The 15,535-nt window shown below is 32.4% G+C and overlaps 1 protein-coding gene across 3 annotated transcripts; it reads right to left on the bottom strand.

Annotated features, from left to right (window-relative positions):
* Positions 1 to 1,949: 1,949 nt before the first annotated feature.
* Positions 1,950 to 9,342, bottom strand: LOC150038297 (protein tesmin/TSO1-like CXC 2). Of its 3 annotated transcripts, XR_016527189.1 has the most exons (12): positions 8,784 to 9,118; positions 7,991 to 8,151; positions 7,131 to 7,881; positions 6,234 to 6,706; positions 6,052 to 6,129; positions 5,681 to 5,861; positions 5,509 to 5,604; positions 5,353 to 5,419; positions 5,060 to 5,219; positions 4,626 to 4,979; positions 2,266 to 2,363; positions 1,950 to 2,159 (listed from the first exon to the last, which is right to left on the bottom strand). XR_016527189.1 is itself a non-coding variant. In XM_090310102.1 (11 exons), the coding sequence occupies exons 1-10, from the start codon at positions 8,835 to 8,837 to the stop codon at positions 4,631 to 4,633; spliced, it is 2,370 nt and encodes a 789-aa protein (XP_090166228.1). In that variant the 5' UTR covers positions 8,838 to 9,118; the 3' UTR covers positions 1,950 to 2,363; positions 4,626 to 4,630. The 3 variants fall into 3 exon arrangements, 2 of the variants coding, with proteins under 2 accessions (XP_090166228.1, XP_090166226.1); XM_090310102.1 differs by having other exon boundaries at positions 1,950 to 2,363; XM_090310100.1 differs by lacking the exons at positions 1,950 to 2,159; positions 2,266 to 2,363 and having other exon boundaries at positions 4,409 to 4,979; positions 8,784 to 9,342.
* Positions 9,343 to 15,535: the final 6,193 nt, after the last annotated feature.

Here is a 15,535-nt window from a genome sequence, read left to right on the forward strand (position 1 = left end):
GGACCCATTAACTAGTTAGAAAATTGAAAATTCAAGAATTCGTTAGATATTTTTAAAGTTCATAGACCTATTAGATATATAACTAAAAATTTATAAACCTATTAGATACAAATTGAAAGTTCAAAGACTTGTTAAAGATTTTTAAAAGTTTAAGAATTAAATAGATACAAACTCTTAATTCTAAGACTAAACTTTTACTTTAAGTATCCTTAATTAAATTCGAAAAATAAAATCCTTCTCAACCATGCCTCTAAATTTCAATTTCAGGTACTTGGATAGCATCAATTTCACTTAAAAAGCAAAGTGTTAAGTTCATTTCATTGTATCATATCTTAATGATAAGATCAAGGATTTTCCAAATTTAATTCAAAATCAACATATGATCCAAAATAATCAAATCCATGCTTTCTCTATTATAAGTTTATCTATGATCACTACCATACGATTATTGTAGATATAATAAAAATTTAATATAAATGTGGGGTTGTTAAGAGAAACACCAAAAATAGCAAAGGGAATCTGTCGGTGCTTTTAAAAATTTATATTAAATAAACATTAAGCAATTGCAAGAAGAAAGGAGAAATTAAGAAAAATAATCATTATTATTATTATAAAAAATCAACCAAGTCCCCCACAAGTGCCAACACATTGTTTGAAAATTTTTCTTTTTTCTTCTCTTATGGCCTACCCTTACATTATTGGTGTCTCAATTTGTGGGTGAATTTTGTCTCCCTTGGTAGGGGCCGCTACTTTTTTTCATTAATGGGTCGCTCTAAAGAGTGGTGCTACTACTATGTTACGGTTGTTCGATTGTACGTCATTTTTCAATCCCATCTCCAATGTTTAAATTTCTACTCGATGAAATTGATTAATGCAACATTGACATGACATTTGAAATATCTTATGATTATATTTTATCGAGTTGGTTTTAGTTTAAGATATATTTTATACGAAAAAAAGTGGAATAGATTATATAATATTATTTTAAATAAAAGAGTAAATGTCATTTTTTAATTCATATATTAACACTACCATAACTCAAATTTTTATGTTCACAAGAGTAATTATAATAATATTATTGGGTATGGGTTTTAATGATTTTTTTAGAATTTGAGTACAAACATAAAGCTTTTAAAATATTAGAGAATTAAGAGGCATGCTCTAGATAGAATGTTTTTCTCTTTTTTAATTTGGAAAAAGGTGCATTTCAAAATTGCAATCTATATAATTGAGATAAAAGGAGAAATGGGAATTTTTATAATTTTATTCCTTTATTCTATCTATATATATTTAAATTTTGTTTGCATCTTAATTTTCTTTCCAAAAGGTTCACCTTTTTTCTTAACATAAAGTTTCGAATCATGAGTGATGATAAAAATTCAATTATTTAATTTTCTAAATATGTTATATTCGGATTTATTGGGTCCAAGACCAATGTAAAAATTGGGTCATGGGACAACTGGTCAATGATCAGAACCGTCCATTAAATGATGTCCACATGGGTGCTGACGTAGGACTTTTTTTGACTCATTGGATTACTTATGGGTCCACTTGTCATATGGACAATGGGTTGTTCATACTTCTTTGCCTTATTTTTTTTTATAATTAAATAATTGGTGTCTCTCCAATTTTAATGATTTTATTTTTGTTTTATCAACTCGAAGGATGAGACACTAATTATCCTGAAAACAAATTTTGACGGTTCAAAAAATTCCAAAATATCTACGTTATAAAGAAGGTGGTAGTATTCGAACCTTAGACCGTCTGACCAATGATATGACTTAACCAATTAAACTATGCTTCAAGTATCAAACTTTAAATCCTATGCTAAATGACAATGGTCACAACTCACAATACCCTTTTGTTCAAGGAATCATTTGTTTTTACGAAAATTCTATCTCGCTTGATTTGTTCCCTTTTTTCGCTCACTCTCTTCTAAATTGAAACCATTTTCATCGGTCACTAAATAACTTATTGAAACAATTTCAAAATTCAACATATACAGACATAAAGTTGAATGGTTTGGAATTTTTTGTTCATTCCAAGATAACACAATTTGATTATAGTGGTCAACAATCGCAAAACTCTTTTTATTCAAGGAATAAACTTACTCCATTTTCCAAAATTTAAGTTCTCCAAACTCTCGTCGAGAATCGGATCTGTTCAAGCACGTTCAGTTTAAGAAATGAACTATCATCACTCTTCAGAAGAAAGAAAAATATTGAGGTAAATAAAACACTAGAGATTGAATTTGAAATACACAACCTTTAATGAAGAAGATGTTGCTGTACAGGAGCTGCAAAAGTTAAATCTGCAGTAAATGTTGTAAACCTTCCAACACTTGAGATTTTGGAGCATATTTTCTGCATCAATCAAAATTTTAAAACATGAGACTGTCAAGTCTAATATATTGTTCAACAAAGACAATGACTTTAAACCCAAAAATCTCAAATGCAATCTCCCAAAAAAGAATAGGTAAAAAAAAGAAATGGTGCAATTTGCTTGTAGGTACCCACCAATACAAAGACAAAGTCCTTTCTAATTGGCTTTGCTCTCTATTTTTTTCAACTCCTGATTGATTTTACTCCTCACCAAAAAGCTTACATTATGCTTTTAGAAACAGTACAACAGCCAAAATTAAAAATAAATATAAAAACCTTCCACCTTCTTGATGTGATTTCCCTCTAAAACTCCTCATCAAACTATTTGTAAAAGAGAGAATATGGATTTGAATTATGTCTATCCTACTTTAAACCATGGAAATCCAAATTTCTACCATATCAAAAATTTTATCAGCTGTCTATTGAAACTTAGTTTAAATACTACTTTGATCTCCATATCTTTAACTGTGATTCATTTTGATTCATATACTTTTAAAATATTCACTTTGGTTTCTATACTTCCAACTTTGGTTCATTTTGGTCTTTAATTTTTCGAATTATTCATTTGATTTCGTACTTTCAATTTTTGTTCATTTTGATTCTTGAATTTTCAAAAGGTTACCATTTTTTATCTCTTGGAGTAACAACGAAATGAAGGAACCAAAGTGATCACCTTTTCAAAGTACGGACCAAAATAAATATTTTGAAAATTCTGAGACCAAAATTAACTAAAATTGAAAGTACAGGGACTAAAATAAACAAAAGCAGAAAGTGTCGAGACCAAAATAAATATTTTGAAAGTAAAAAGATAAAAAAGAACCAAAACTAGAAGCACATGGACCAAAGTAATATTTAAACTTATATGCAATTAGGTCCAATATAGTAATGAGACAAGTAAACGTCAAAATCATAAAGTCAAAGATTTGGTTTCAGTCCTTGTATTAAGATTTTAATTTCATACTAATCCCTGTATTTCTAAATGTTAGGTTTTGATTTCATACATTTGGTGAACTAAGTTTCTAATTGTTGTGTTGATGGGTTGTACAAAGTCCAAAACAGTCATAATTGTGGAACTAACCATATTTCTGTAGCTTGCCACCCCTATGATTTAGTCATTAAAGGCATATGCATCCATATAATTGGCCATCTAACATCTAACATGTTCTGTTCAGTGTCTTCATCAGCACAAACCAAGAAAAAAAAAAAGCAAAGTTTCAATGTGTTCTGAAGGTTTACTGTTCTTAATTCCAAGAATATATCAAGAAAAACAGACACCATAATTAACTTTAGGACCAAGGGATTGTCTCTGTGCGGACAGTGGTTTGAATATTTTTTCAAGTTTTGTAGAGTGTCGGTATGATCACCCTTTTAATATAACAGCAAAACCTAATACATTTCTACCAACCTCCATGATTAAGCTGCCTCAAGGTATCTAAAGAAAAAGGTGGAAAATAAGAGGGGCATGTGAATCCTTTGGACCCCAAACAAAAGATAAACTTTCAGATTTTGTTTTTGTTTTCTAGTGGAAAAGCCAGCTGTGTGGCTTGGCTACCAGTGTAATTCTGAAAGGGGGTACTGGAAAAAGTTGGGATTCCTGGAATGGTGGTGTAAATTTGTTGGGTTTTCCTCAAACAAGTAAAAATCCTAGACATGTTTGTTCCCACCCAGTACTAGCTGAAAATAAAAGGACAAAGGCCTATCACTCACCCATGTGCCTGCTCTCTCTCTTTCTCTCTCTGTGGATTCAAATCCAAACTAAAGGGATTCATTTAAGATGGCTTCTGTGAAGCTCAGAAAATGGGTTGGGCCAATGTGCTGAGGATGAATGTTGGACCTAGGACAGGCCTTTGATTAAGCTACTTGGTCCAACTCAAGCTCACTTGGTGAATCACATTAGCTGAAATTGGAGTCTAGTGGTCAAATGGGCAACAAGTTGACTAGTGGATTTGTTCCTTGATTAGATCTAGCAGCAAGGATCTAAAACAGATGGCTGCCAGCTAAGTTTTGATGAGAAGAAAGATTTGAAATGGAGCAAATTAATCACGGATCTATATAATTCAACAGTCCAACCATCATTTCTACAGGTACAAGCTTCGGAAAACTAATATTTTACAAGATAACTTGTGGAGGTATTGAGCGTAGGGCCACTACTTTTTATTATACAAAGCTCAAACAGAGTACCACTGAGCAACGTATTTTTCAACTAATTGGCAAATTGAAGCAGACTTTGCTCGGAAGACTCACCATTTTCAGTGTTGAGGGGTAAGAGAAGGGAAAGATGGAATCGACTGCAATATCAATTTCCGACCCGTTCGTGGCAGTGGTGATAAGCCGAAGTCGCTCTGAGGAGGAGATATCCTCTTGCTGTTGGGAGAACCAGTCTTCACACCTGCACCAGGAGAGCAATCGCCACGAAGAATATCTGGTATTTCATCTTCCGAAACAGGATTGTTATTCTTCCCAAGATCCGGTTGGGCTCGGAGGATATTTGGCTTTTCAAGTTTGTGGCTAGCATAAAATCCAGACGAGGATCCAACATTTAGAAAAGAAGAACGTGGCGGCTTGCTTCTTGAAGAGAACGGAAGGGGAACCAATTGCCTGCAGATGTAGAGATTGTCAACGCTTCAACAATAATGAATATATTAAAATTGTTGTTTAGCAGAAAATTTAAGAGGTACCTGGAAAGTTGTAATGGGGTTGAGGGAATAGCAGAACCCGGGTTCTGCTCTTCATTATTCTGGATTTCAGGGCCTTGCAGACCTTTGTCCATCACACTCTTTTGGCTTGTTTCGATTTCTTCTTCTTCTAGTTCAGCTTCTAATCCTAATAAAGAAGAACCTGCAACAAAAATAATCTATACTATCAGGGAAAGTTGCAAGGAAAGCGATCTATACAATTTCAGATCCACAATCAGGAGACTAGACAATCATCGTGTATTCAAAATAATCGTGGAATCACTAGTAAAACTCACCATCCTTTCTTCCAAATGCATTTTTACACCCCTCGCATCTGCAACTGATGGAGCATCCAACACCACCCTGTAAGAAAGACAAATGGTATAAATAAGATCCCGCACAGGAAAATGATATTAATAATAAAAAGCACATGATTTTCCAAGGGGTAAAACCTGATAGCATTCACAGTATTTCTTAAGGCAACTTGATTTCTTGCAGTTGCATCCTCTTTTATGCCTTGCAGATGCTGGGGTTTTGTTGGATTCGTCCTGACAGAAAAAAATTTCTCAAGTTATCACCTTGCAGCCTCACACACAAGAAAAATCTAGACAGAGATTTTCATACCCCAGGTTCTGGAAGAGAATCCGAGTTCCTGATCACTTTGGGAGCAAATGCAAGTGGATTGCGAGATTCAATCTGCTTACGAGTTGCAAGAACAGTATCTTCATGAATAGGTTTGTTAAAGCAATCTTGACATGAACATGGCTCAATACAGTAAACACCTGCTGCAAAGCATTCGCAGTAACTGCACATAGTGGACAAAAGGTCAAATACAATAATTACGGAAGACAAGTTAGAAAGCATATGAATTGCCTTCCTTTATGAATTTCCCACCATAACCCAAAATTTTTAATTAGAAACCAAGTGCGCAAGTATATCACGAGTTTCTTGTATTATCAAAATGATTCAGTCAGACAGTTGGAGTTGGAACTCACAGTTTTAAACACTTGGACTTTTTGCAGTTACAGCGTTTGCATGATGACTCGGTTTCTCCAGCATGTTCCAACCTACGCCTGCAAAACCATTTGGCTTCCATTAGATAACAAGGTGATGCAGCTAAATATCAAAGTTCTAAAATGTCATGCAATAGCCATTTCATAGAGAATATTTAACTTGCCTCTTCTTTTTGGGACTATTTTGATTGAAATCTTCAGCAAGCACATAAGCAGATGCCCTAGCAGCATCTTCCTCATTCTGAACCCCATTCCCTGATGGATCCATGTCTCTTTCAGTAACAACTGATGTCAAGACAGGATCCAGACCAGTTGAAGGTGAATGACATGAAGCACTTGAATTGGACAAATTCAGTTGCCTCTCAGATGAAAACTTTTCATGATTGAGATTTTTGGAATCCTTTGAAGTTGTTGCCAAAGCATTTAAGTGTAAACCTATTCCAGTTAAAACGCATCTAGTTGCAACACCACCAGATTTATAAGGGACAAGTTGTTTATCCATGGATGCTGCCTTCTCTTCTGGATGTGTCGACACAGAACCACCATTTGAACCATCTTCTAAGTTTTTTCTTCGACTGACTGCAGCCTCAAAGTCCAGACAGCGCCTCCGCATACCCCGATACAAATTAGATGCCGGCTGTAAGCAAACAAACCAGCAACAACTAATATTATTAAAAACCCAAAACATACTACAGTACCTAATAGCTAAAACAAAGTTTATAAGCAAAACTAACCTAACAAGATGCTCAATATTAAAGGGATCAATGAATGGTGAAACAGGCTCTATATGTTGAGACAGAAAACAAAATATTACACAAGATGTAACCAGATAAATTGACATTGGCAGGGTACAGAGTAGTGGCCTGGCAGTTAGGGTAACAAAAACAATGAAAAGTTTAGTTTAAAGAAATATATGATAGGTTATCCTTGATGATGTATTCTTTTCCTTATCTCAATTGCATTGCCCATTATTTTCTTGAACATTTGACATGCATGATACATAAGGTTGAACCATTGAATTTTTATAAAATGTTTCAATGGAGACAATTAAACATTAATACCTTACAATCATCTGCTATATATCTAGCCACTTCATCATCTGTTATTTCCCTACTCATAGAGTTACTTGAATTCGGAAAGGAACAGCTATCTATTCCCTGGTCCATATCTTTTAGTTCACAAGCCTCTCCAGCTTGAGATGACAAAAACTCTATTTCATGCTGTCCACCACTAGATTCTATTGGATCGGCAATTCTCATTTTCGACAGATTGGCATTGTCATTTTCCATGATCTGAGACAAGGTACTTGATGCAAACCCTGTCACAAGGTCCAATGGTTTCTGAACTAGTCTGATAGCCTCTGAGCCATTGGGGGAGCTGAATATCAAAAGATCAGCACCTTCGGTAATTAAACTTTCCCAGTCATAACCCGTCCCCTCTCTTTCTTCAGTGTGGCTTATGACCTGCTTATTCCCTTCAGCTTCAGATGATCCATTTCCAGATTTATTTTTAACACAGGGGTCACTTAAAGCTGGCTCTTCACCTGATTTTAAAACGCTATCTGGTAGCTTCAGGTCACAATCTGGACGAGAAGAATCACTCTTGGATGCTTGTGGTTGTGGCTCCTCTTTAGTAGACACAGGATTTTCAGAAGGCAGCTCAGTAGATGGATTAGAAAGTGAATCAGATTTTCCATCTGGTGCACTAGAGTTATCCTGCAATTGAGCCACATTCCCTGTTACACCTCCATCAGTGCCAACTTTATTCCCATTTTCAGAAAAGTCTGGTTTTGATAGATCTGAAATACTGTGCCTGTTGACAAATAAAGTTTCAATTATATGAAGAATGAAATAGACTGTAGTTACATTTCCTCACAAGTAATTTTTAGAAAAAAGCATCTTAAAAGAGGTAAGGACTGCACCTTCTTAAGAATCTAGATTCCTTGTAAGAACTGGCATGTGGTGAAGTAAAAACCGATGGAAGGGAAGCAAAACTAAGAGAGTTGAACGTCTGTGTAGTATGTATGGACTTGACAGGTTGGATCGGAGAAAGATTATTGATGTAATTGAAAACTGGGGAATCCTGCATCATCAATAATTCATTTGAAACATGAAAAAGAAAATGAAGCACTAAGCACCAAGCACAGCCAACCACAGAGCTTCAAAAGCCAGTAAACATTGTTTCTAAGCACGAAGCCACGGGTCAAATCCAATATAGAGATCTGCTATAAAGTTTGGTGCCAACAACAAATTTTGAAATTTCAAAGTAACAGTAACGAAGGACCAGAAACAGAACCATGGCCATAATGAATGCAAATGTTGGCCAAATTGAAGATCTGGAGCTTGAATTCAAAAAGCTCAAGGAAGTCAGTCCTCCACAGACCATCAAAGAGAAATTACTAGAAGAACAAACGTTCAATTCATCCAACTAAAATCGTAGAAAAAACACTGGTTTCATGAAAAACCAACCAAAACCCAGAAAGACAACAGATCAAGGAATTCACAAGACAAATCCAAAGCATGCAGCCAACACATCCACGAGAGCAGAAATGGGATCGACCAATTAAGGGTATGGAAGTCAACGAATTTGAAATCAAAGAACATGCACAAAAATAACAAACCAATCCCAACCCAGATGACAAAAACTCCCAAAGTAACCACAAAACACAATCAAACAGCAAAAGGGTCACCCCCATTTGAAGTGGAAACCATCACCTCAAATTTAGAGACTGAAGTAGCGCCGATCTGGTTCCTCTCAGGAGTATCCATGTCGGCAAGCTAAATGGGTTCTTCCAGCATACCTCAAAGAAATGACTCAAAAGCAAAGAAAAAAAAAAAAATCAGACAATCACAAACTAATTAGCTACTTCTTCCACCACTGTTCTGCTGTTCTCTTACTCTCAAGTTTCCCCCTCTTAACCTAGCTTTCTTTGTTCTTAGGAAAATGGGGTCTAAGAAGATGAGATTCAAAGGAGCGGGAAGGCGGGATAGTAGATTTTCTCGTGGGGATAACCCGGACCCTACCGCTAAGTCCCACCACAATCTCCCACACTCTCCTCTTCACAGCTGTCGATGTGTTAATACAAAAGAAATTTGCCCCTCTTCACCTTTTTCACAGTAAATTTTCAAATTTTTTTTCTCTCTTTTTCTTTTGCAATCTTCTTTATTGTAATACACTATTATCTACTAAACTATTTATAAAAAGTAACGTATGGTAGCTGAATTTGATTCCGCTTTTCTGCCTCTGGATTTTCCTGCCCCTCTCTCTGTTTTCAATTTTTATTTTCTCTTTATGATTTTTATTTAATTTTCTTTGCTTTTTTTTTCTTCTTTCCTTTAATTTTTGTTTTTACCTAGGCTTCTTTCTTCTCCCTTTTTCCATAGTCATTAGTGGATTTCAATTTTCTGAGTATTTCTATTGTTTCCAAAGGTATGATGATTATTGTTTGTCGAAGAAACAGCATTGATTTTTTACCTCATCATTTTAATTTTTACCTACTCAATTGAATTGACTTCGAGGGCTAAAAAGGATTTTTTTTTTATGCTCCGAATCCTCTAAACTTCTACCTGCATTGATAATTATAAATTATGTTATAAGATCGAAGGTAATTGATGTATATATTAATGGTGAATAAAAGTATTTTATGGTAAAAATAATAACAATATCAATTGGGCTACACCTAGTCTTTGTAGCCTAATTTAGTGACTTGACAACAATTTGATACATGGAAAACTTTTTTCTTTCTTTTAATATATTAATTTTTGTTTTTTTGTATTTGCATGGACTAAACTATAAATAAATGTACGCAACTCAACTAGTTGTTAACTTCTTTTAAATATATATATAAATGGTTTTAGTTTTGTTATTATCAAATAAAATTTTAAAAACTGGAAGTGAGAAAGTAATATAAGTAATAACATTCCTAACATGTTTTGCATGGTAAAAATGAAAATATATTTGTAGGAAAATTTTAGTTTGATATAATGTAATTTTTAATTTAAGAGATTGAATGGTGGTATTCACATATCAATTTTGTCAAGGACTTTTAGGGTACTAATTGTACTAATACATCTGACTCGATCGGTTAATAAAATGCATCGTTTACTTTGTTTTAGATTAATTTTAAATCTTAATTTAATTCATGTAAAAATAAATACGATATCTTAATAAAACTATTATAGTTAGATGTAATATGAATAATGAAGACCACCAATAATTTTTACCTCCATATTGGAGGTATTGAGTGAAAATAAAGTTAAAAACATGGAAGCAAAGGTGAAGTTTTCATGTGTGTGAAATTAAGGACACAAAATAAATAAATAAATAAAATATGTGGTTTAATAATATTTGATAAAAAAACAAATTAAGAGTTTATTGTTATACGAATAATTATCTTTTTGTAGTTTGTTCGACTTTCGGTTGTGAAGTTTCAATTTTATCTATTGCAATATATATGTAAAATAAGCTTAATATATATACGTATATATGCGTGTGTGAGAGATAAAAAATGAGAAATTGGATGCATTATACTTTATCGGCAAAATGTGTAATGATTATAGTTTATTTCATTATATATGCACTTCGACAATTTTATGAAATAACTCGTATCACCTGCAACTTACATTTCTTGTACATATAACCTAGAACATTAAATGTCAAGAAAATTTGTAGACTATTAAACTCTAATATTAAACTAATTGTTGAAACTTGCTTGGTATAATTTGAGGCGTTAAAATTTATTAGTTTATATTTTTTTATATTCGTGAAGTGTTCAGGCCAGTTACGCATGTCTTCATTAATCTAGATAATCCACTCGATCCTACAATATATATATATATATATGCGTGTGAGTGTCCATGTCAACTTACTCGACTAATATCACGGGACAATCCATTTGACCCTACAATATTTTGGTGTCAAAAAAACTCAAAGAATATTAAATCTTGGGTAAGTGGTATTGGTCACCATAGAATGAACAAATGACTTCTAATACCTTTACTAAGGTCATGTCTCTAATACCTTTACTAAGGTCATGTCTCTATAAAAAAAATAAAAAATAAAAAATAATTAATTTGTGTCACTTTTTATTTTGACAATGTTTAAATAAGTAATAGCGTGACAAATTAACATTCAAGTTATATTATTAGCTTACAAAATTGTATACTAAAATATAAATCTTGACTCTACAAGTTAAGCTAACAGGTGCATGAGTCATATGGCGAAAAAACAATAGAGGTTCAAATCTTTTTTCACTCTTCAACATTCCTTAAGATGAATATAATAAACTATATGTCTTACATAGTTACATGTTATATTTGATTTCTAGGTCAAATATTTGCAACTCATATTTTAGAGGTTAAATATATATTTGGAATATAAGTTTGATTACCTCGAGTTACTTTATGTCAATTTGAACCTAGATTAATTGGTCAAAATATGTGTTGATGACTAAAGGATCTATAGGTTTCAATATCCAACCTCATACATTGAAATTTAAAAAAAAAAAAAAAAAAACTTTAAATCATTCATACAATATAAATTTCACTAACCAAATTTAAATTTCCAATTCTACATATTAATGTTTTTTTATGTTAAAATAAATATAGCTCATTTGATATAAAGAACGTGCTGTGAACTTATCAACTTATCAGATGTTCAATCATCTTCTCATATTAAATAGAATAAAAAAAAAACAATACAAAATATATTTTTGTATTTAAACACATGGGGCATAACCTCTAGCCTTTCCAATCCAAAATTGACAATATATATATATAAAAGAAACATCCCCTCTTAAATATTTAGAAAACAAAATAAATGTGAGAATAAATGAATAATCATGTCTTTCTTTTTTAATTTCGTATAGGGAAAAAGTTATATTTTGGTACTTCTGTATTTCTGGTTCTGACAGTAAAAAAAAAATTAAAAAAGAATAACTGACAATGTCCTAAAATAGCGAAATGGAGTTGAATTTATAAATACACCGTACGAGTTTTTAAAGTTATGTAATTTTAATTTAATTGGGTTTTAAATGGGCATTAAAGGGCGGGAAACAGGGGATGACGTAATAGTTACTCTACATTGATGAGCATTGAATCTCCGGTGCACACGAGCTTTTTGTGGCATATTCCACGATCAGAGGTCACGCGCCCCTCACGTGCCATACCACACCCTTCTCCTCTCACTTCATTGGTCAATGGCCAGCTAATTTCCACTTGTTTTCCCTTTGTCGAATAAATAAATAAAAATATTCCATTTTGTTTAATTTTATATATTTTGTATTCACTTGCAAACCTAAACGTATAACCCAAAACTTAGGTAAAAAATGTAAAATAACTCGGTTTTTTTAAAAAATATCGAATGACTTTTTGCTAACGTCAAATTCAGATGAAATTGTCAAAATATACTCGCACACACACGAAAAGTAGTATTACTCTCGCTCGTCTCACTCTCTGTTCTTTTTTCACTCACAAATCACTATGTGTCTTGCTCTTGCTCGTCTTGTTCCTTTTTTTTTTTACTCACAAATCACTATGTGTCGCTCTCGCTCGTCTCACTCTCTCTTCGTTTCTTCACTCACAAAATCACTCATCTCTCTCGTCTTTTGCTCACTAGAGTTGGTCGTTTGTTACTCTTGTTGTTCACCTCTCTCTTGGTTGCGTCGAAGATTTGCACAATCTTCGAACTTCTGCAAAATGGGGAATTTCGTTAATGAAGAAGATAAGTTTGCATCTCCATATCCCCATTCATTCAAGCTCTCTTAAAGTTAATTGAACAATAATCATTAAAGGTGTGTAATCGTGGGGAGCTGCACAAAAATAAAAATTAATTGAATTCAAAGGGAAATTGAAATTGTTTGTTGCGACCGAGTTTATATGAGTGTCCGAACTGAATATGTTTCTATGAATATATTTGAAAAACCATCCATCCTTAACCCACGACATGAATTGTAATATCAACAATTTGACTTTTGATTCATTTTCAAGTGCACATACATTCAAATTTTTTCTGAATTATTTGTAAAATGTGAATAGAAGGATGAGGTTTATGATTCATTTTTATTGTCAAAATTAGCAACAATTTTTTCTTCTCTTTTTTGTATTTGATTTGCAATTGAAACAATGTTTTTTTTTTTTTAATTGAAAGTCAGATAGTTTAACGTTTTGGGTTTGGTTTTGATGTATTTTTGGTCAACTTATTTGGCAATCAAATAGCATGAATATCTTCTTTATGATAATCATATGGTAATCAAATAGGAATATCATAAATTACTATGTGATAAAGAATAAAAGGTAATTAGATGGCAATTCAAAGTAATCCGTCGACAAAAAAAGCTACTAACTTTTTTGACATAAAATAGAAAGCAACATGACATTAAGAAACTACTAACTAATTGACAAGAAATAAAAGGTAATCACAATTAGTAGGTAATTAGAAACACTAACTAATTAATAAAACAAATTAAAGGTAATCCGATGACAATCAGAGACAACCACAAACTATTAACTAATTAACAAAAAAATAGAAGTAATCTGAAGGCAATCACATGGCAATATAAAAAACTATATATATATAAAAGGTAATCAGAATGCAATCACATGACAATATCAGAAACTACTGAGGGTATGTTTGGGGCGAAAATTATCCTAAGACTATAATAACTACCTCTTATTACATTAAATATTATTTTGTATTCCTCAATTAGCTACTGTTAATGCTATTTCAAAACTCTCATTTGCTACCGTATTTACTATTTGCTACAGTTTTTACTATTTTACATTTATCATTTTTTTATTCATTGCTACAATGTTTAATATTTATCTCTCAAACTAAAATAGTTTAAACCTTAAACAGATACTATTATAACCCAAACTAAATAATCTATACCCCAAACACACACTATTATAACCCAAATATAATAACCAACTCTTTGTCCCAAACATCCCCTAATTATGTGACAAAAAAAATATAAGATATTCAGATAGCTATGTCATTGATATCTTATTGCTATTTGATTGACATGCGATTGATATCTGATTTGTTAGTTGATTGCTATGTGATTTTCATGAGATATTAATTACTTTTGTGATTTCTATTTGATTGTCACGTGATATCTATATTTGGTTGTCATATATTAAATACTTTGTGATTTCTATTTGATTGACATGTGGGTGCTATCTCCGAATGTGTAATTTTCATTAGATATTAAGTATTGTGATTTCTATTTGACTACTATGTGATTGTTATATGATTGATATCTGATTGTCATATTACTAACTTAAACGATCTGAATGACTCTCATCACAACCCTCCAAATTTACTCATCCTCCATTTTCTAGCCTTTTGTTGTAATCCAAAACATAATTCCCTTCAACTTCATTTGTATACATGTATATATTCATAATCGAACAGAGAGATTTAGATGTTTCAAGAAAAAAAAAACAATAATTTTAAGATAGATGCATGGGAAGGAGTATAATCGAAAATTAAAATTTTCCAGTCACGATATGGCAAAATCAAAAGAGGATGCAATTGGAAGAGGGAGAGTAAGAGATTTTACAATCAGGGTGTTTCTTTATATTTTAATGTCGTGATTTTGTTTTGGTGGAAATTGTTGAAAAGAGCACGAACTGATTCAAATAGCAACAAACTCGAAGGAGTGAGCGTAAACTAATTCAAAAGAGTGGGGTATTTTTTTACTTTTCCTTCTTAATCTTTGGGCTAGGTTGAGTATTTTGTCATTTCTACAAAATCCATATACATTCAATATGGATCTAATTTTTAAATTCCTTTATCTTTTTTTTACATATTTCAAGATATACTTAAATTGCGTTTAATAAGTTCTTGTTTAATGTCTCTTCTTTTTCTTTTAAGAAATTTAGGAAAATTGTTAATTAGAAAGTTTTACATTGATAAACATATACGATTATTATTATTTTGTTAGTTTTTTTTTTAATCAACAACTACTAGTAAATGTTCAAACTATCATAATAATTAGCTTTTGTCACATCCCCTCTGAAGCCTTGTTTCACAAACCCGAAAGGAGACGTGAAAACAGCTGATACCACTCTTATGATACCAACTGCTCAACTTCATACCATTTCACAAATAGCTAATAAATAAGAACTTAATTAATTTTTATGAATAGTTACAAGGTTTGTACTTTACACAATATTAGCTTTGACAATCCTAATGACTTTCAAAGATAACCCCAATCTGAGTTGAGAGGGTAGCAATTCCAGACCTTAGGTAGCTTTTTCCAGAACATTCCACTTTCCGTTACCTGGGGGGAAAAGTAAAATATTGGAAAACATGATCTAGAAAGCCCAATGAGTAATATCCTTTAACACGTGAAAACAAATTTGATTTAAGGAACACATTTGTGGAAAAATAATTTTTATACGAAGATATTCATCACAACAATAATGCAACCCTTCCTGCCTAATAACTGGATAACCCTGGCATG

Source organism: Benincasa hispida, chromosome 1, assembly GCF_027475165.1.
Source record: "Benincasa hispida cultivar pf3 chromosome 1, pf3_genome.v1.1, whole genome shotgun sequence".
In the NCBI taxonomy this organism is placed as follows: domain Eukaryota; kingdom Viridiplantae; phylum Streptophyta; class Magnoliopsida; order Cucurbitales; family Cucurbitaceae; genus Benincasa; species Benincasa hispida.

Coding starts and splice junctions, on each gene's coding strand:
- LOC150038297 (XM_090310102.1), bottom strand. CDS start 8,837: ATGGATACTCCTGAGAGGAACCAGATCGGCGCTACTTCAGTCTCTAAA. Junction 5,605..5,680: donor ATTCTCTTCCAGAACCTGGG/GTATGAAAATCT, acceptor TTTTTCTGTCAG/GACGAATCCAACAAAACCCC. Junction 5,220..5,352: donor TGCATTTGGAAGAAAGGATG/GTGAGTTTTACT, acceptor TTTTTGTTGCAG/GTTCTTCTTTATTAGGATTA.